This window comes from Chrysochloris asiatica, unplaced genomic scaffold (genome assembly GCF_000296735.1).
Source record: "Chrysochloris asiatica unplaced genomic scaffold, ChrAsi1.0 scaffold00003, whole genome shotgun sequence".
Lineage (NCBI taxonomy): Eukaryota > Metazoa > Chordata > Mammalia > Afrosoricida > Chrysochloridae > Chrysochloris > Chrysochloris asiatica.
Genome location: NW_006408521.1, coordinates 41125844 through 41141299, shown reverse-complemented (window position 1 = coordinate 41141299; position 15456 = coordinate 41125844). Strand labels below are relative to the sequence as shown.

The window sequence follows — 15456 nt, the reverse complement described above, 5'->3', positions numbered from 1 at the left end:
TTCCAAAAAACCAGCCATTGGAAACTCTGTGGAGCATAGTTCTACTTTGACACATGTGACGGTGCCGTGATATGAAATCAATTAGAAGGCAATTGGATTTGGACTGGCACCCTTGCAAATGACTATTAATAGCTGTTTGTTGTTGTTGTTGCTAAGTGTCATTGAGTCGGTTCTGACTCTTAACGACCTTGTGTAGGGTTTTCAAGGAGTGGCTGGTAAGTTTGAACTGCCAAACTGCCAATCTTGTGGTTCAAAGTTACCTTGCATTCCAGTGCTTTATCCTGCAGCGCCACACCAGGACTCAATTAATAGCTGTTTAATAAATTTAATATGTGTTCAGGAAACCTAAGTTTACAAATATTTATTTATTTGGTTCAGGGTAATTCAGATACATCAAAGTCTATTTGTACACTTGGACTCAGTATTGTGCAAGTTTGCCAGACATTCGTTTGACATCCTATCATGGAACAAAATTATGTAGACATCATAAATTGAAAGCTTTAGATTTACCTCAGATGGACGCATTATTCATTTCAGTGTATGCTTTTGTTTATTTTTATTTTGTAGCCCATGATTTGGGAGCTCCAGTTTGAGACATGGAGGAGTCTGCACTGACCCTTGGCACAATAGATGTGTCTTACCTGCCAAATTCATCAGAATACAGTGTTGGTCGATGTAAGCATGCAAGCGAGGAATGGGTAAGTCCATGAGAAAGACAGAAAACATTCAACTTAAAGCTGGTCCTTTTAATGATGCCAGTGAACGTGGAGACTCTGACTGCAGCATAGTTTTAGATTCTTGTTGTTAAGTTGGTTCCGACTTAGAGTGACCCTCTCGGGGTGGTTCTGACTTACAGTGACCCTGTATAGGGTTTCCAAGGAACAGCTGGTAGGTTTGAATCGCCAACATCATGGGTAGCAGGGCAGTGGTGATCCTACAGCACCAAACCAGAGCTCCATAGTATCAGACAGAGGTTAATAACTAAGGACCTCGCAGAAGTCTCATAAGATTATAAAAATTCTTATGGGATTATGTTAATTGGGAAGAAAAAAATTGGGTAGAAAACTTAAATATGGTGATCAGGTTAAAAAGGAAAACACTTTGACATAAAAGAGGTTGGGGGACAAAAAGCAACTACAACAAAAATGTTACTAGTTGTTGCTTTGTTGTTGGTGTTGTTAGGTGATGTGGAGTCAGTGCTGACTCATAGCGACCCTGTATAGGGTTTCAAAGGCTGTAAATCTTTACAGGAGCAGAAAACCTCATCTTTCTCCCACAGAATGGCTGGTAGTTTCAAACTGCCGACCCTGAAGTTAGCAGCCCGATTTGAAACCACTGTGCTACCAGAGTTCCTTGTTACTAGTTACTGATTGTTGGTACTAGTTGTTGCATTTTTTGGTGTTGTTTGGTGTGTGGAGTCAGTTCTGACTCATAGTGACCCTGTGTACAACAGAATGAAACACGGCCCCGTTTCCTTCTGTCTGCCGTGCACAGGACTGTGTACCACACTGTAAGCAGTGTTTCAGCCACTGTCCGTCGAGCTCCTTGAGTAGTGATTACTAGGGAACACTTTTCTCTCTATCAGTTTTTGGTTTTCGTAAGTTATTTTATAATGGAAGTAAATGTTATTTAAAATAGTAAATATTTATTATAATATGCATAGCAATGTTGTTGTTGTTGTTGTTAAGTACCATGGAGTTGGTTCTGACTCAATAGTGACCCTGCACAGGGGTTCCGAGGCTGTAAATCTTTACGGGAGCAGAACGTCTCATCTTTCTCCCACAGAACAGCTGGTAGTTTCGAACTGCTGACCTTGAGGTTAGCAGCCTGATTTGTAACCACTATGCTACCAGAGCTCCTTATGCATAGCAATAGTAAACAAAAAAAAATAAAGGTATTTAAAAGTGTTAAATAAGTAAAAAAATACTAAATTGTGGAAATAGTTTTTTAAAAAAAAGTAGATAATGAGGAAGTTGTGTGACTCCACTGCAGGAGACACGTTTCTTTGGTCTTGTTGCCGCTCTATCAGCATAACAAAATGAGGAGTTTCACAAAGTTTGTGGGAAAATGGAGTTATAAAGTAACAAATGCTTTTTCCATAGACTTTTTAAGTGCCTCATATATTGTTGTTGTTAAGTGCCATCGAGTCACTTCCGAATCATAGTAACCCTGTATAGGGTTTCCAAGGAGGGGCTGGTGAGTTTGAACTGTCAACTTTGTCGTTCAAACTGACCTTGCGGTCCAGCTCATTAACCCACAGTGCCACCACACCAGGACTCCTTCCTAGCGTATGGTGTGCTTGAAATATTGTCTCTGTTTCCGTCTGCGTGGTATAAGGTTGGTTGTTTTGTTGTTACGTTTTGAAAAGGTGGTATCAGTGGGTTTTAAGCAATGGAGAGAAACTGAGGTAAGAGAAAACGTTTTAAAGTAGACAAGGAGGGTTTCACCCTAATTGAACAGTATAACTATCATTTAAACTCCAGCCTAAAACTGTCTTGATAAGATTAAGAAAAAATGTTACATTTAGCTTGGCTTTCATCTAAAGTAAAATATTTTAAGTTGCTCAGAGTATCAGACCTTCATAGTTCTCAACTTTTAACTTGCTCAAAGTATCATAAGGCCTTTGTACGGGGGTGGGGTTCAAAAAGTTCTGGGATAATGGAAAATTTCAACAAACTTTTGTAAGTCTTCTATAGTAGGAGCATGTGACCTAGGAGGGAGTCAGGTTAACTCTTAGCACCCGGACCGCGGTTTGAATTTATTCCTTCTGTTGCTGCCCCAAGTCTGTTGGACCTTTTACAATGTGGGTTTGAAACCTTTGAGTGCTGCTTTGAATCTTCAGCTGCTATTACCAGCTATTCCCTTGCTCAGGTGCCCAGGTTTTGCTTATGTGCCAGACTTTGTTCCAAGTGGTGAATATCTGGCATGAAGTCACTGTCAGAGAGACACATGCTTTTGCTATCAAAACAAAGGGGAAAAAAATTGTATTGTACTTTTCTATCTGAAAAATCAAAGTTTTAGGGATTAAATGGACAAATACAGGATTCTGCCATTGATAGTGTTTTTCCTTGTTAAAATTAGGGTGAGTGTAGTTTCAGACCTACGGTCTTCAGATCTGCAACTTTAAAATGGAAGGAAAGCCTCATGGGCCGGAAGAGACCATTCGTCGGCCGCTGCTGTTATTCCTGCACACCCCAGAGCTGGGTAAGGATGGTACTGGGTAAGAAACAAAGGGAAATGTGTGACATATGTTTCAGACTTTGGATTTCACTCCTGTTTTAGAATCTAGGCCTCTGTCTATGAAGCGAATAGTCCCAGGAAAGATACTTGAATGACTGTTGCTCCCCATTAATTTACTCAGTAACTATTGGGTCCCACAGTTGATTTAAGGAACTCTGATAGCATAGTGGTTACAAATCAGGTTATTAACCTCAAGGTCAGCAGTTCAAAACTACCAGCGGTTCCACAGGAGAACAGTGAGACTTTCTGTTCCCCTAAAGATTTACATCCTTGGAAACCCTGTATAGCGTTGCGATGAGTTGGAACTGATTCCATGCACATGACCACCACCACAGTTGATCTTGGGTGATATTCTGGTTCTTTTCAAGTTCTCTCCTGACTTAAGGGGGAGCAGTAGTTCTTACTGTCAGTTAACTTTGGAAGTGTTGTTGGTGGAAAACTGCCATGTAACTTCTAGCTGTTGTAAATTTTGACACTTAACATGAAATTCCTAGCAAGAAGAGCTAGTGATAACTCGATGGAATAAATATTTAAAGTTGCAGCTTGGCCTTACTCTTCCTTTTGCTGATTTCTCTTCCTTGGATGTGTCTATTAACTTTGTGGGAGTGAATGATGGTCCCTAAAATGTTAGGATGAAGATTTACAAAAGAATGTGTATTATTTATATTTTGGTGAAAAAATAAGCCATACGCACCCTTCCGAGCTCTAGTGCATGTCTCGAGAAAACTTGACTAGATGAGGAGTGTGCTTCTCAGAGCAGCTGAGGAGAGGAATGGGTTTGGATAAAGGTTTAGAATCTGATGACACTCTCTTTTGAGGTGCACCTGGATGTTCAGGGGTCTCTGGAATGGGCTGGTTAGGTGTTGTTGTTGTTGGTAAGTACCGTGGAGTTGGTTCTGACTCATAGTGACCCTGTACAGGGTTCCGAGGCTGTAAATCTTTACGAGAGCAGAATGCCTCATCTTTCTCCCGCGGAACTGCTGGTTAGTAGGATGTAGAAATGTTGCTGTTTACAGAGGTTGCCTGTCATCCATGAGAAGAGCTGACTGCACTGTTTGAATTTTCTACTTGGGTTTCGCTTGGCAGGAGACAGAATTCTTAGTCTGGTATGATGGGACTTACTAACATGGGGGAAATGTGTATGGAACCCAGACAGGTTATGTTAAATGTTCAGGTGTGCTCAAGAATATCTTCATACAGATACCGCTCCTTTAAAATTACAAGTGCTTTCTTTTAAAGAATTTGGTAGCATTGAAGGATCATGGGAATTTCTAGTCTAGGAGCAAGGCCAGTTCAGATGATAGGCCAGTGGAAATAAAGATTTAAATAGAAGCTCACGTGTCTTATCTTTTTAGATATGGCCTTTCATCTCATTCTAATTTTTAATGTTTAGAAGACCAAAGCAATGTTGCATAAATCTAACGTGGTCTCCTTCAGTCAGTAGAGACTATGAGAAGTGATTTGGTGCTGGTGCTGGTTTGGAGTGAGATAAGTGATTAACAAAACAGATAACTGATTTTTGCCCAACTATGGTCCTGGTATGATGCTGTATGATAAGATAAGCACTGGGCTACTAACTGCAAAGTAGGCAGTTCAAACCTACTTGCTACTCCTCAGAAATCCTGTACTGATCAGAACCGACTTGCTGGCATATAACAACATCATCAACATAGTCTATACTACCTGATGCAGTTGAATTTGATCTTGAATTTCTTCAGTGGCTATTCTTTCAAAATAATCTTTACTTAAAAAATTCTCCTAGTACTTTTTTGATATTGTTACTCTTTCTCTGGAGTTCTATTTTTTTCTTCTTTAGAGAGATTTGATGGAAGCATTTTTGCATCTTTAGTTGAGGTAACAGCATATATGTGGGGTGAGTGTACCTTTCTGCTCACATTGATGAGGCAATAGCCTTTCTCTTTTCATCAGAGCTATTCCTGGATTGTTTTTCCAGGCTCCATGGAAGAAGGTGACTTTCAGCCATACAGCTTCTCAATAAGTGGGCGCACTCATTTAGGGAATGGAAAGGCTATACTCTTTGGAGCAAGAGCTGGGAATGGATCCTCAACCCTGGCAAGCCTCAATTTTCTTATCTCTAAAGTGGGGCTAATAACTCTTGTGTGTCAGGATTGTTGGATTTGGTAATCTCACAGTAACTGGCTGAGTCTTAGTGTGCGGTTGTTTAGGGCCATTAAGTCAGTCCCAACTCACGGTGACCTCCTAAGGGTTTCCAAGGAGTGTCTGGTGGGTTTGAACCACCACCTTGCAGTTGGTAGTCCAATGCTTATCCTATAGCTCCACACAGTTCTTAGCATAGTACCTAGTGTTTTGGAAACACTAAATACTCTAATAGTCTTGTCACTGACTTAAGCTACCTGTAACTTAAACTCTTTCAGGGTGACGTGAAGGGCAAGAAGGGGAGAGACACTATTTCTTTTGCAAAGGTTTAGGGACTCATTTTGGGTTTGCGACCTTAATTAAAGGCTAAGCAGTATTTTTCAATAAAATAATTTTTCTTTCTCTCTTAGTTTTGTGAAGCAATGTTGAATTTTGAAAGTCATCAGGAACGAGCAGTTTGAGCTCTCTACCACTAATCTAGTTGTATATTTCTGTCTGTGTTTACTTTGTTTTCTGTAGGAGAAATTTTTCAACCCCAGTATCCCGTCATTGGGTTTGCGGAATGTTATTTATATCAATGAAACTCACACAAGGTAAAGATTTCTTATACTTCTAATTAATCTCAAAGGAAATACTGCATAACAACCAATCAGCACCTGAAAATGAATTTCTTTTATGTCTTAAAAATTAAAAGAATATGATATGCTGACACGAGAGACTAGCTGAAAATTAGAGCTGACAATAATTACCCGAGGGCCCCAGTACTCTTATCACTGCTGTAATTATTTATTTCATATTTTCATCAGAATGTACATGGTACTTGCAACTTTATACATACACTGGTTTTGCATCTGATATGTATAAAAATGTGATGAAGATTTATCTGAAGAGCAATGTGAGGTTTACTGCTTTATGACCGATTATGGCTAGTTTGTATTTAGAGAAATGTATAACTAATTTCCACAGCCTAATCTATATGGTACTAGAAAATATTTTCCTCCACTGACAAATGGAGTCCAGGATAAGCACTGGACTGTAAGGTCAGTTTGAACCACTAGGTTGGCGGTTCAAACTAACCTTCTGCTGCTCGGAACCCCTATACAGGGTTGCTATGAGTCAGAACCAACTCTACAGCACTTAACAACAAAAACAACAATTGAACAAATGGAGACTTGGTGTGTGGCGCTGTAGGATGAGCATTGGAGTGCTTACCACAAGATCAACGTTTCAGACTCACCAGTTGCTCCTAGGTAACCCTATACAGGGTCACTATTAGTCAGAACTGACTCAATGACAATTAACAACACTGAACAAAAATGCCTAAATTTATTTCTTGCTTCAAATTTCCTAAGAATTCTCCCTTCTAGACTCCTGGCATATGAGGATAGGCTAGTAGGCTCCAGAGAGAGAGAAAAGAAGCTTTGTTTTGTGTGACTTGAGAAGAGGCCTAGGGACGAGGGGAGGCAGGTTGTGTACATGTCTGTATCGAGAGAGAAGCACTAACCAAAATGCTCCCGGGCCTGAGGATTCAAAGTCAATGTTTATCAGAGGTAAAGAGTAGGCTAAAGTGATGAAAAATACAGACCATCAATTAATTGCTCATATGCAAGTTCAGACTGAAGCTGAAGAAAATTAAGACAGGTCCACTATGGTCAAAATAGGACCTTGAATATATCCCATATGAATTTAGAGATCATCTCAAGAACAGAGTTGATGCATTGAGTCTAATGACTGAAGATTAGCAGTCAAGGGATTATATCAAGAACATGTATGAAGAAAGCAAAAAGGTCATTAAGAAGACAGGAAAGAAAGACAAGACCAAATGGTCTAGACCAAAGACTCTGCAACTTGCTCTTGAGTACAGAGAAGCTAAAGTGACTAGATGAAATGATGAAGTAAAAGAGCTGAACAGAACATTTCAAAGGGCAGTTAGAGAAGACAAAGTTAAGTATTATAATGAAAGTGCGAAGACTTGGAGTTGGAAAACCAAAAGGAAAGAATGTGCTCAGAATTTATTAAGGTGAAGAAACTGAAGAAAAAAATTCAAGTCTTGACTTGCAGTTTTGAAGGATTCTATGACGAAAATGGAGTCCAGGTGTGGCACTGTGAGATGAGGCACTGGATTGAAAGGTTGGTTTGAACCACAGTGTCAGTGGCTCAAACTCACCGGCCAATCCTTGGAAACCCTATATAGGATCGCTATGAGTTGAAACCAACTCGATGGCACTTAACAGTAAATAACAACAATGGCCGAAATATTGAATGATGCAGAAAACATCAAAAGGAGTTGGGAGGAATACACAGAGTCACTCTACCAAAAAGAAATGGTTGATGTCCAACCATTTTAAGAGGTAGTATATGATCAAGTGTAGTGGTTACGAACTGGGCTGCTAATCTCACGGTCAGCAGTTCAAAATTACCCCCTGTTCCGTGGGAGAAAGATGAGGCGTTCTGCTCCTGTAAAGATTTACAGCCTTGGAAACCCTGTACAGGGTCGCTATGAGTCAGAACTGACTCCATGGCACACAGTGACAACAACTTATGATCAAGAACCAATGGTACTGAAGGAATGAAGAAAGCGGTTCAAGCTTCACTGAAGGTATTGGCAAAAAACAAACGTCCTCAAATTGACAGAATACGAATTGAAATCATTAAAGAACCGGCTGGAGCCTTGGGTTCACTCACCCATCTATGCCAAGATATTAGAAAACAGCTACCTGGTCAGTCGATTGGAAGAGATCCATATTTGTGCCCGTTTCAAAGAGAGGTCACCCAACAGAATGAGGAAATCATCAAACAGTATCATTAATATTACTTGCAAGTAACATTTTGCTGAAGATAATTCAGTAACGGATGCAGTAATACAAGTCAAGGAACTGCTCGAAATTCATCAGAATAGGACATGGAATGAGGGATATCATTGCTGACGTCAGATGGATCTTGGCTGAACGCAGAGAATACTAGAAAGGTGTTTATTTGTGCTTTATTGACTATGCAAGAACTTTTTTTAAAAAAGTTTCATTGCAATGATTACAACCCCCTCCATGTATCATCATTCAACAGTATTTGCTTCTATTTCCTCGTTTAAAAATTTTTTTTGGATGTACACCAAAACACTCAGAAATACACAATCATTCAAACAATCATTTATGCAAGCCTGTCCGCACCCACCTCCATAATTCTAGAGTCCCCAGCTGCTCAGTCTCTCCATGTTTATCATCTGTATGCAAGAACTTTTGACTATGTATCATGACAAAAAACTGTGTGTAACGTTGTGAACAATGGGTATTACAGAATACTTGTGCTTATGAGGAGGCTGTACATGAGTATTTTTATTCTTAGATCTGCCTCCAAGGGCCACTGCTTACCTCCATCCAGGTTTCTCAAACACCACATAGCTGCCGTCACAAAGGGAATATGCACTGTCCCTTAGGGATTTTGAATGTGCTTAAAAAGAAAACGGTAAGAACCTCTGACCTCATGAAGCCAGGCTACAAACATCCATACCACACGCCAATTACCCTGGACTTCTTTCAACTGATGGAGAGTTTGAGAGCCAATGATTGCTTTTTATAGAAAAATTAGGCCTGCATGCTAGGAAACAACTTCTAAAATTAATCTTTTTGTAGTCCACAGCATTCAACACAGTTACCTTTTTTCATGGCATTCATAAAGTTCATCTCCTTACGTCTTTTGGTTTTTTATTAGGGCTGTTATCTGATACACAGATGTCAAATGTAAGTTTTACTGAGAGTACATGAAAGAAATGATGAGTAAAACTGGGCTGCTAGGGGGATTTGCTGGGTAGATTCCCAGCTCTCAGGAGTAGGTGAAATTCGGCTTTATTTTTCTGGGAGGGAAAGCACTGTTATTTACACAGCTCATTGTGGATGCTCCTAGAGTGCTTTTTGCTTAATCCGTTTCCTCTTGCAGGCATCGAGGATGGCTTGCACGACGTCTTTCTTATGTGCTCTTTGTTCAAGAGCGAGATGTCCATAAGGGCATGTTTGCTACCAATGTGACTGAAAATGTCCTGAACAGCAGCAGGTGAGGCCCTGGATGCTGTTGTCAAGGGGAGGTGGCTGGGATGGGAGGTAGGAGGAGTAGGTGAGGGTGGAGTTCCTTTATTAACGTTCTGTTTCTCTGGGACTCTGTCTCAAGAGCTTCTGGTGTTTCTCACTGTTAAATAGGACGCTCTAAAGGAAAGGGAGGAGAGCAGACAGTTTTGGTGAACAGGCCATGTGGGAATAGCAGTGTTGTTTCATGGATTAATAATTGAATAAATTTCTAATACATGAAAAGCAAGTTGGAGTTCAGAGATACACATACTTCGAGAGTTCTGTATTAAATGTTCTGTATGCTTGGATTGAAATAAATGCTATTCGAGGGACAGGCTTGGGGCATAGCAGTGTTCTTGCCAATGTGGAGTTTTGCTGTACTTCACTAATCTAAAATTAGGAGCAACAGAGGAGGAAACATAGTTACTAGTACTCCTTTGGATTATCATATATGCTCTTTACTTGGTAAAAAACCTTCAAATATGTTTCATTCCATCCAGATCATTTTTTACCAGTAGCTGGGATGCTAAGAATTGGTTTAAAGAGGTTTAACCTAATGTTTTCTTCTCTAAGTTGGGTGGAAGATTTGTAAAACTGGATTAAATATTCCCTTTTACCTCACTGCTTATTAGGACATACTGTTTTGAGCTGTGCCTTTTTTAAATTACTGGTTTAATTTGGAAAACATTTGTGGACATTTATGTCCCAGTTTGATTTCTCATAGAAGCTTTACATGGAGATCTTTTAATGGAGTTGAAATGTCACTGAAAAGTAAATAGGTCTTCAGAAGAAAAAAAAAACAAGGCAACTCACACTTTGGCGGTGGGCTTTGAACACCTCTGAGTGATGTGCTTCAAGAGACTAACTGCTAACCTACTGCCTTGGCGAGATCCCCACTCACATTGGCCCTACAGCGCAGTAGAGCAGTTCCACAAGGTTTCTGGGGCTGTATGCCTTTACTCAGAGTCCTGGTGTGGCATTGTGGCTAAATGCGCTAGACTGCAAAGTTGCTTTGAACCACAGGGGCAGCGGTTCAAGCTCACCAGCTGCTCCTCGGAAACCCTATACAGAGTCACTATGGGTTGGAATCAACTCGACGGCACTTAACCACGAATATCTTTACTCACCTTTCTCCCGTGAAGGGCCTTGTAGGTTTGAATCACCAACCTTGCAGTTAGCAGTCCAGTGCTTGACTCACTGTGCCACCAGGGCTCCTTGCTTATAAAGAGCTGATCACTCTCTTTCTCTCGTCTACTCTAAGGCCATGTCGGGCCCTCACCTCAGCACACGGCCCCCTTTGCACATGCTTGTCTCCCAGTGAATTTTGAATGAAAATTTGAAGTCTACCTTCCAGCTTCCAGAGATTCATTGATTTAGGAATATGATCTCCGTAATCTTTGACAGCTATCCAGAAAAAGCACTTTGAACTCTAAGCTCGTTCGCTCACGTTACCACAAACTAAAGGGAAGACCCATTTTGCTTAGTGACTTATAGCTGTGGCTTAGAACTTGCTGACTACGGAATGTACTATAGGGTCAAATCTGATGTTTATCTCTCTGTCTCACACCAGAGTACAAGAGGCAATTGCAGAAGTTGCTGCTGACCTCTGTCCTGATGGCTCTGCTCAGCAGCGCTCAAAAGCCATCAGCAAAGTGAGAAAGAAAGCCAAGAGGATCCTTCGGGAGATGGTGGCCACAGTCTCACCAGTTATGATCAGGTAAAGGCACCGAGCTTTCACCAAGAGCCATCTATTCTGAGCAGATAGGACGGACGGATGCATCGCGCATTCCTTTCCTGTCAGTGTGCTTTACCCAACAGATGTTGTAGCAAATTTTGATGCCCTAACCAACTCCCGTTTTATTCTTACTTAGCATCCGTGTGAAACAGCACTGTGGTAGCCGTTAAAGTGCCTCTGTCTCTGTTAGCTGGCCAAGGCAGCCTTTGTTTCAGGGCTACATCTGCTCTAAGAGACGCGGCGTCAGCCAGGCTTCGCTTGTCCGTGTCCTGGGCTTGCTCTACTACCTAAATAACTGCTTGTTCATTTGCTTCTGAGGTATTGAGTAGAATGAAAGATTTTAGTCCAAAATCAAATAAACGTCTCTCAATAGAATACCAACGTGCTTCAAAAAAGTTGTGGGAAAATGGAATTTTTAAAAACAGATAATGGAATTTTTCCATGAACTTTCTGAAGCTCCTTCATGTATGTAAAATCAGCTGTTTCGTTTCACACTTCAGGCACACCCCATGCTGTGCAAGTACACACCTGGGCACACATACATACAGAGAGAGACATGTTTAAGCACTCTGAGATTGCAGATTCAAGAAACAGAAGTCCGGTGGATAAATGTACATTAAATGAGAACTCTTCTTTTCTTTCAGACTGACTGGGTGGGTGCTGCTAAAGCTGTTCAACAGTTTCTTTTGGAACATTCAGATCCACAAAGGTCAACTCGAAATGGTGAAAGCTGCAACCGAGGTAAGAATTTCTCACTTTCCTCACATTTGTAGAGTGAGCTCATGGTTCTTTCTGAAATGTGTGCACCATTGTGCATTTCCATATGGTTGGAAGGTTGTCCCCATTTTCCAGAAGCACAGCAGCTGTGTGTTGGAGAGGAAGAGTGGGCTGAAGGAGGAATTTCCAGCATTGTGTAGGATTCCTTTGAAGTTGCTTTTGCAGCAACCTTGAAAACCAGGTAGCACCAGCCGTATTTTATTTTACTTTTGAAACATTCAGAGCAGTTGGTAGTGGTAGCAAGGTGTTGCTTACTTCTTCTGGTCTCGGAGTCCTGGTGACTGATGTTCTTAAGAAGTTCATTGGGTGAGTTGATTCCAGGCATCTTCAGTTTTCATCGCTCTTATGCACCTGAAGAGACCAATAGTTGCACCTTAGACAACTGCTCATGACATTTTTTTCCCCCAGAATGGATTTTTTTTTTTAAACTTTTTGTTGTGATTTGAGTGAAGGTTTACATTCATTACATGGTACACTTTGTTTCGTCTCAATGATTACAATCCCCTCTGTGCAACACCAGTTAGCCCACTTCCTCCCAGTGGGTCCGATTTCCAGTCCACCCTCCTTTCCATCCCTTCTCAACTGTGCCCTTAAGTAAATGTTGACTTTTTAATTTTGAGTGTTTGACCATTCCATAGTAAGCATGCCTTACTGGTGTTGTTGTCCCCTCTAGTACCTATTACTACTTTTTCTGAACATTGGGCCAGGTGGGTGAGTCCCTTTCCAGATGTAGAGAGTGGCTGAGGACCAGGGTCTCAGGACCCTCCAGTCTTTTTCTGACTAGTAAGCCTGGTTTTTTTTTTTTTTTTTTTCAATAATTTGAATCGTGTTCCACGTTTTCTCCCACTCTATCTGGGACCTTCTGGGTGACCCCTCACAGAGCAGTTGGGAGTGGGAGCTGGGCACCGCCGAGTTCTGTTCTTAGTCGTGGAGACTGATGTTCATTCATGTGTTCCCTTAGTCTGTTGGATTAACTGATTCCGGGCATCTTCGGTTGGCATCACTCGTTTTTCCTTCTGCATGTGGAGCAATCAGTTAGTTGCATCTTAGATGGCTGCTCATGAACTTTTAAGATCCCAGTTGCTACTCACAAAGTGGGAGGTAGAACATTGTCTTTGTGAACTGTGCTGTACCAATTGATCAGAACCATCCCTATTTTATTGATGAGGAAATAGAGGCTCAGCTACATAAAAGAACTGCCCCAAGGCATAACTCACACGTGATTTCCAATCTGATGCCAAAACCTATGCTCCTTTTACCTGCCTAGGATCTCCTTTTGACTCCTTGTCCCTGCTCCCCAGTTCGTGTTTATTTTTGTTTTCTCTAGTCCTGCATTAAATTTAAGGATGTTCATATTACTAGGAAATGTTTTTAAATCATGAGTTGCTGATTAGCTAAAGGTTGAGTGACATCTAACAATAACAAAAACAAAATAACAATAACAAAACAATGACAAAAAACAGTTGTGAACTGTGATGCGTTTTTACATGTAAATTTTAAATTTGGCATTTTTTTCTTCTCCAGATGAATTTGCCACTTATATTCCTGCCTGTCCACCGATCCCACATTGACTACTTGCTCCTCACGTTCACTCTTTTCTGCCATAACATCAAAGCGCCCTACATTGCATCAGGCAATAATCTTAACATTCCCATCTTCAGGTGAGATCATTTAAAATACGAAAAAGATCACGTTCTGAATTGTTGTTTTCTCATTATACTTCGTGGTTCATGCTCCTGTAAAGATGACACCAGCCTTTGTTCTCTTACTGTGACAGTAACGCATCTTTAATTGTGGGGGAAAAAAAAAAGCAAGAGAGCACTAAGACTGCCACTGTGTTTGCTTGTTTTATTTAAGATACTTGGTGAATGGTGAAAACTTAGACTTTAGAGGCAGTATTTATTAAATGTATAAAAGGCAGTTAGAGCCGGCTCAGAAGAGGGAGGTGCTGGTGAGGTAGAGCGGCGTGGTGGTCAAAAGTAAGAATTCACATACCTATAAATCTTTAATCTGATAATTTAGTAGAGTTAGGAACATGGACCACTTGAAATATAATGTGAAAGTCAGTTTTAGGAGCCTTGCTCTGCATTCTGCTCAGAGGAAGAAGTATGTGCCAGGCTCCGAGAGGATGCGGTGGTTGGGAAGGGCAGACAGTACAGTCAGGGTGGAACGTAGGATGCGTTAGGAGTAGGAGGGGCCACAAGCAGGAGGTGGAGACTGCACAGTTTCTGAACTAAGAGCTTGGAGTCTGTCTTACTTGAGAGTGGCATGTTCAGATTTGCATTTTGAAAGGTCCTTCTGGATTAGAGGAAGTTCGAGCCGTTTGGGCTCTGTGACAATAGCTCAGGCAAAAGATGCTGAAGGCTTACGGTAAAGGTGCGGTAGTGATCTTTAGAAGGAGCCCAGGTAGCCTAGTGGATTAGGAGCTGGGCTGCTAACTGTACTGTCAGTAGTTTGAATCTACCAGTCCCTTAGTGGGAGAAAGATGAGGCTGTTTGCTCCCCAGTCTCAGAAACCCTATCCAGGGGTGCTATGAGGCAGAACCGACTTGATGGCACATCACCACTACCAGCAGCGATCTTAGAGAGGAAGGCAGAGCTCTGAAAATTACTTAGTTGAATTTGCAGAATTTAGGTGTAGTTTAGATGTGGGTTTAACAGAGGCGGAATGGGGGCGGGGTCGGGGGTTGGGTGGAGTGGAACTAAAGACTCTCAGGTGTTTACCATCTAGGAAACTGGGTAGACAGAGGGGCCAGCCACCAGTGAGGAATTGATGAGGAGCAGGTTTAGTTGTTTTGAGAAATTATGTTTCAAACTTGAAAGTACAAAGTAGCTCTAAGGTCAGTTCTAAGTTCAGCTCTGACAGACGGGGGAACTGGAGGGCAGTGAGCTGGCCGATTGTGCTGGTAAAGTTTCACTAGGGGGCAGTCTTGTGCTATGAAGTCCGGTTCTCAGCTTCGAAGTCTGAGACAGTCCTCCTAATCCCTTGACTCAGGTGTATGTAACTAACCAGACTCAGTGATTGATTGAAGAGAAGCCTCTACAGATGTTTATCCAGCTGTGCTTTAGACGAAGGTGAACAAATCTGAGGGGAAACACAGATGCCAAAGCAGCTCTGTAAAGTTAGTGTGCTACACCTTTCAAGACGACATGCTCTTCCCAGGCCCAGACCGTATCTCAATAGCAGTACCACTGTGTTTGAAAATCTGAGGAGGCTATGAATTCGAAAGGTTAATTTAAGTATTAGAAAATTTCAACTGTCTATCAAAATTCACCAGTGCTGTAGAAAGAGATACGGTGTGAAAATTGCTTAACTCCTTGTTGTTGTTGTTGAGTGCCATCGGGTCGACTTCGACCGATAGTGACCCTGTATAGGGTTTCCAAGGAGTCAGTCGACTGGTGAGTTTGAACCGCCGACCTTGCAGTTCAGCTTAACAGCTATGTATGTGTAAATTAAGTGAAGCTTTGGATGGATGGTTGTGCTTGACTTTGGCTCGATTGCACTGTCCTAGTCTCATGGGGACACTGT

The 15456-nt window shown here is 41.4% G+C and overlaps 1 protein-coding gene across 1 annotated transcript in view; it reads left to right on the top strand.

The window, feature by feature from the left end:
* The first annotated feature begins 565 nt into the window (after window positions 1–565).
* The window catches only part of GPAM (glycerol-3-phosphate acyltransferase, mitochondrial), a 35931-nt gene continuing 21040 nt past the window's right edge, over window positions 566–15456 (top strand). Inside the window, exons 1-7 of the mRNA XM_006831340.1 lie at window positions 566–698; window positions 3082–3204; window positions 5878–5951; window positions 9292–9405; window positions 10987–11133; window positions 11796–11892; window positions 13453–13589. Of these exons, the coding sequence (XP_006831403.1) occupies window positions 597–698; window positions 3082–3204; window positions 5878–5951; window positions 9292–9405; window positions 10987–11133; window positions 11796–11892; window positions 13453–13589 (794 nt within the window). The 5' untranslated portion in view covers window positions 566–596. The remainder of the gene's footprint in view (window positions 699–3081; window positions 3205–5877; window positions 5952–9291; window positions 9406–10986; window positions 11134–11795; window positions 11893–13452; window positions 13590–15456) is intronic.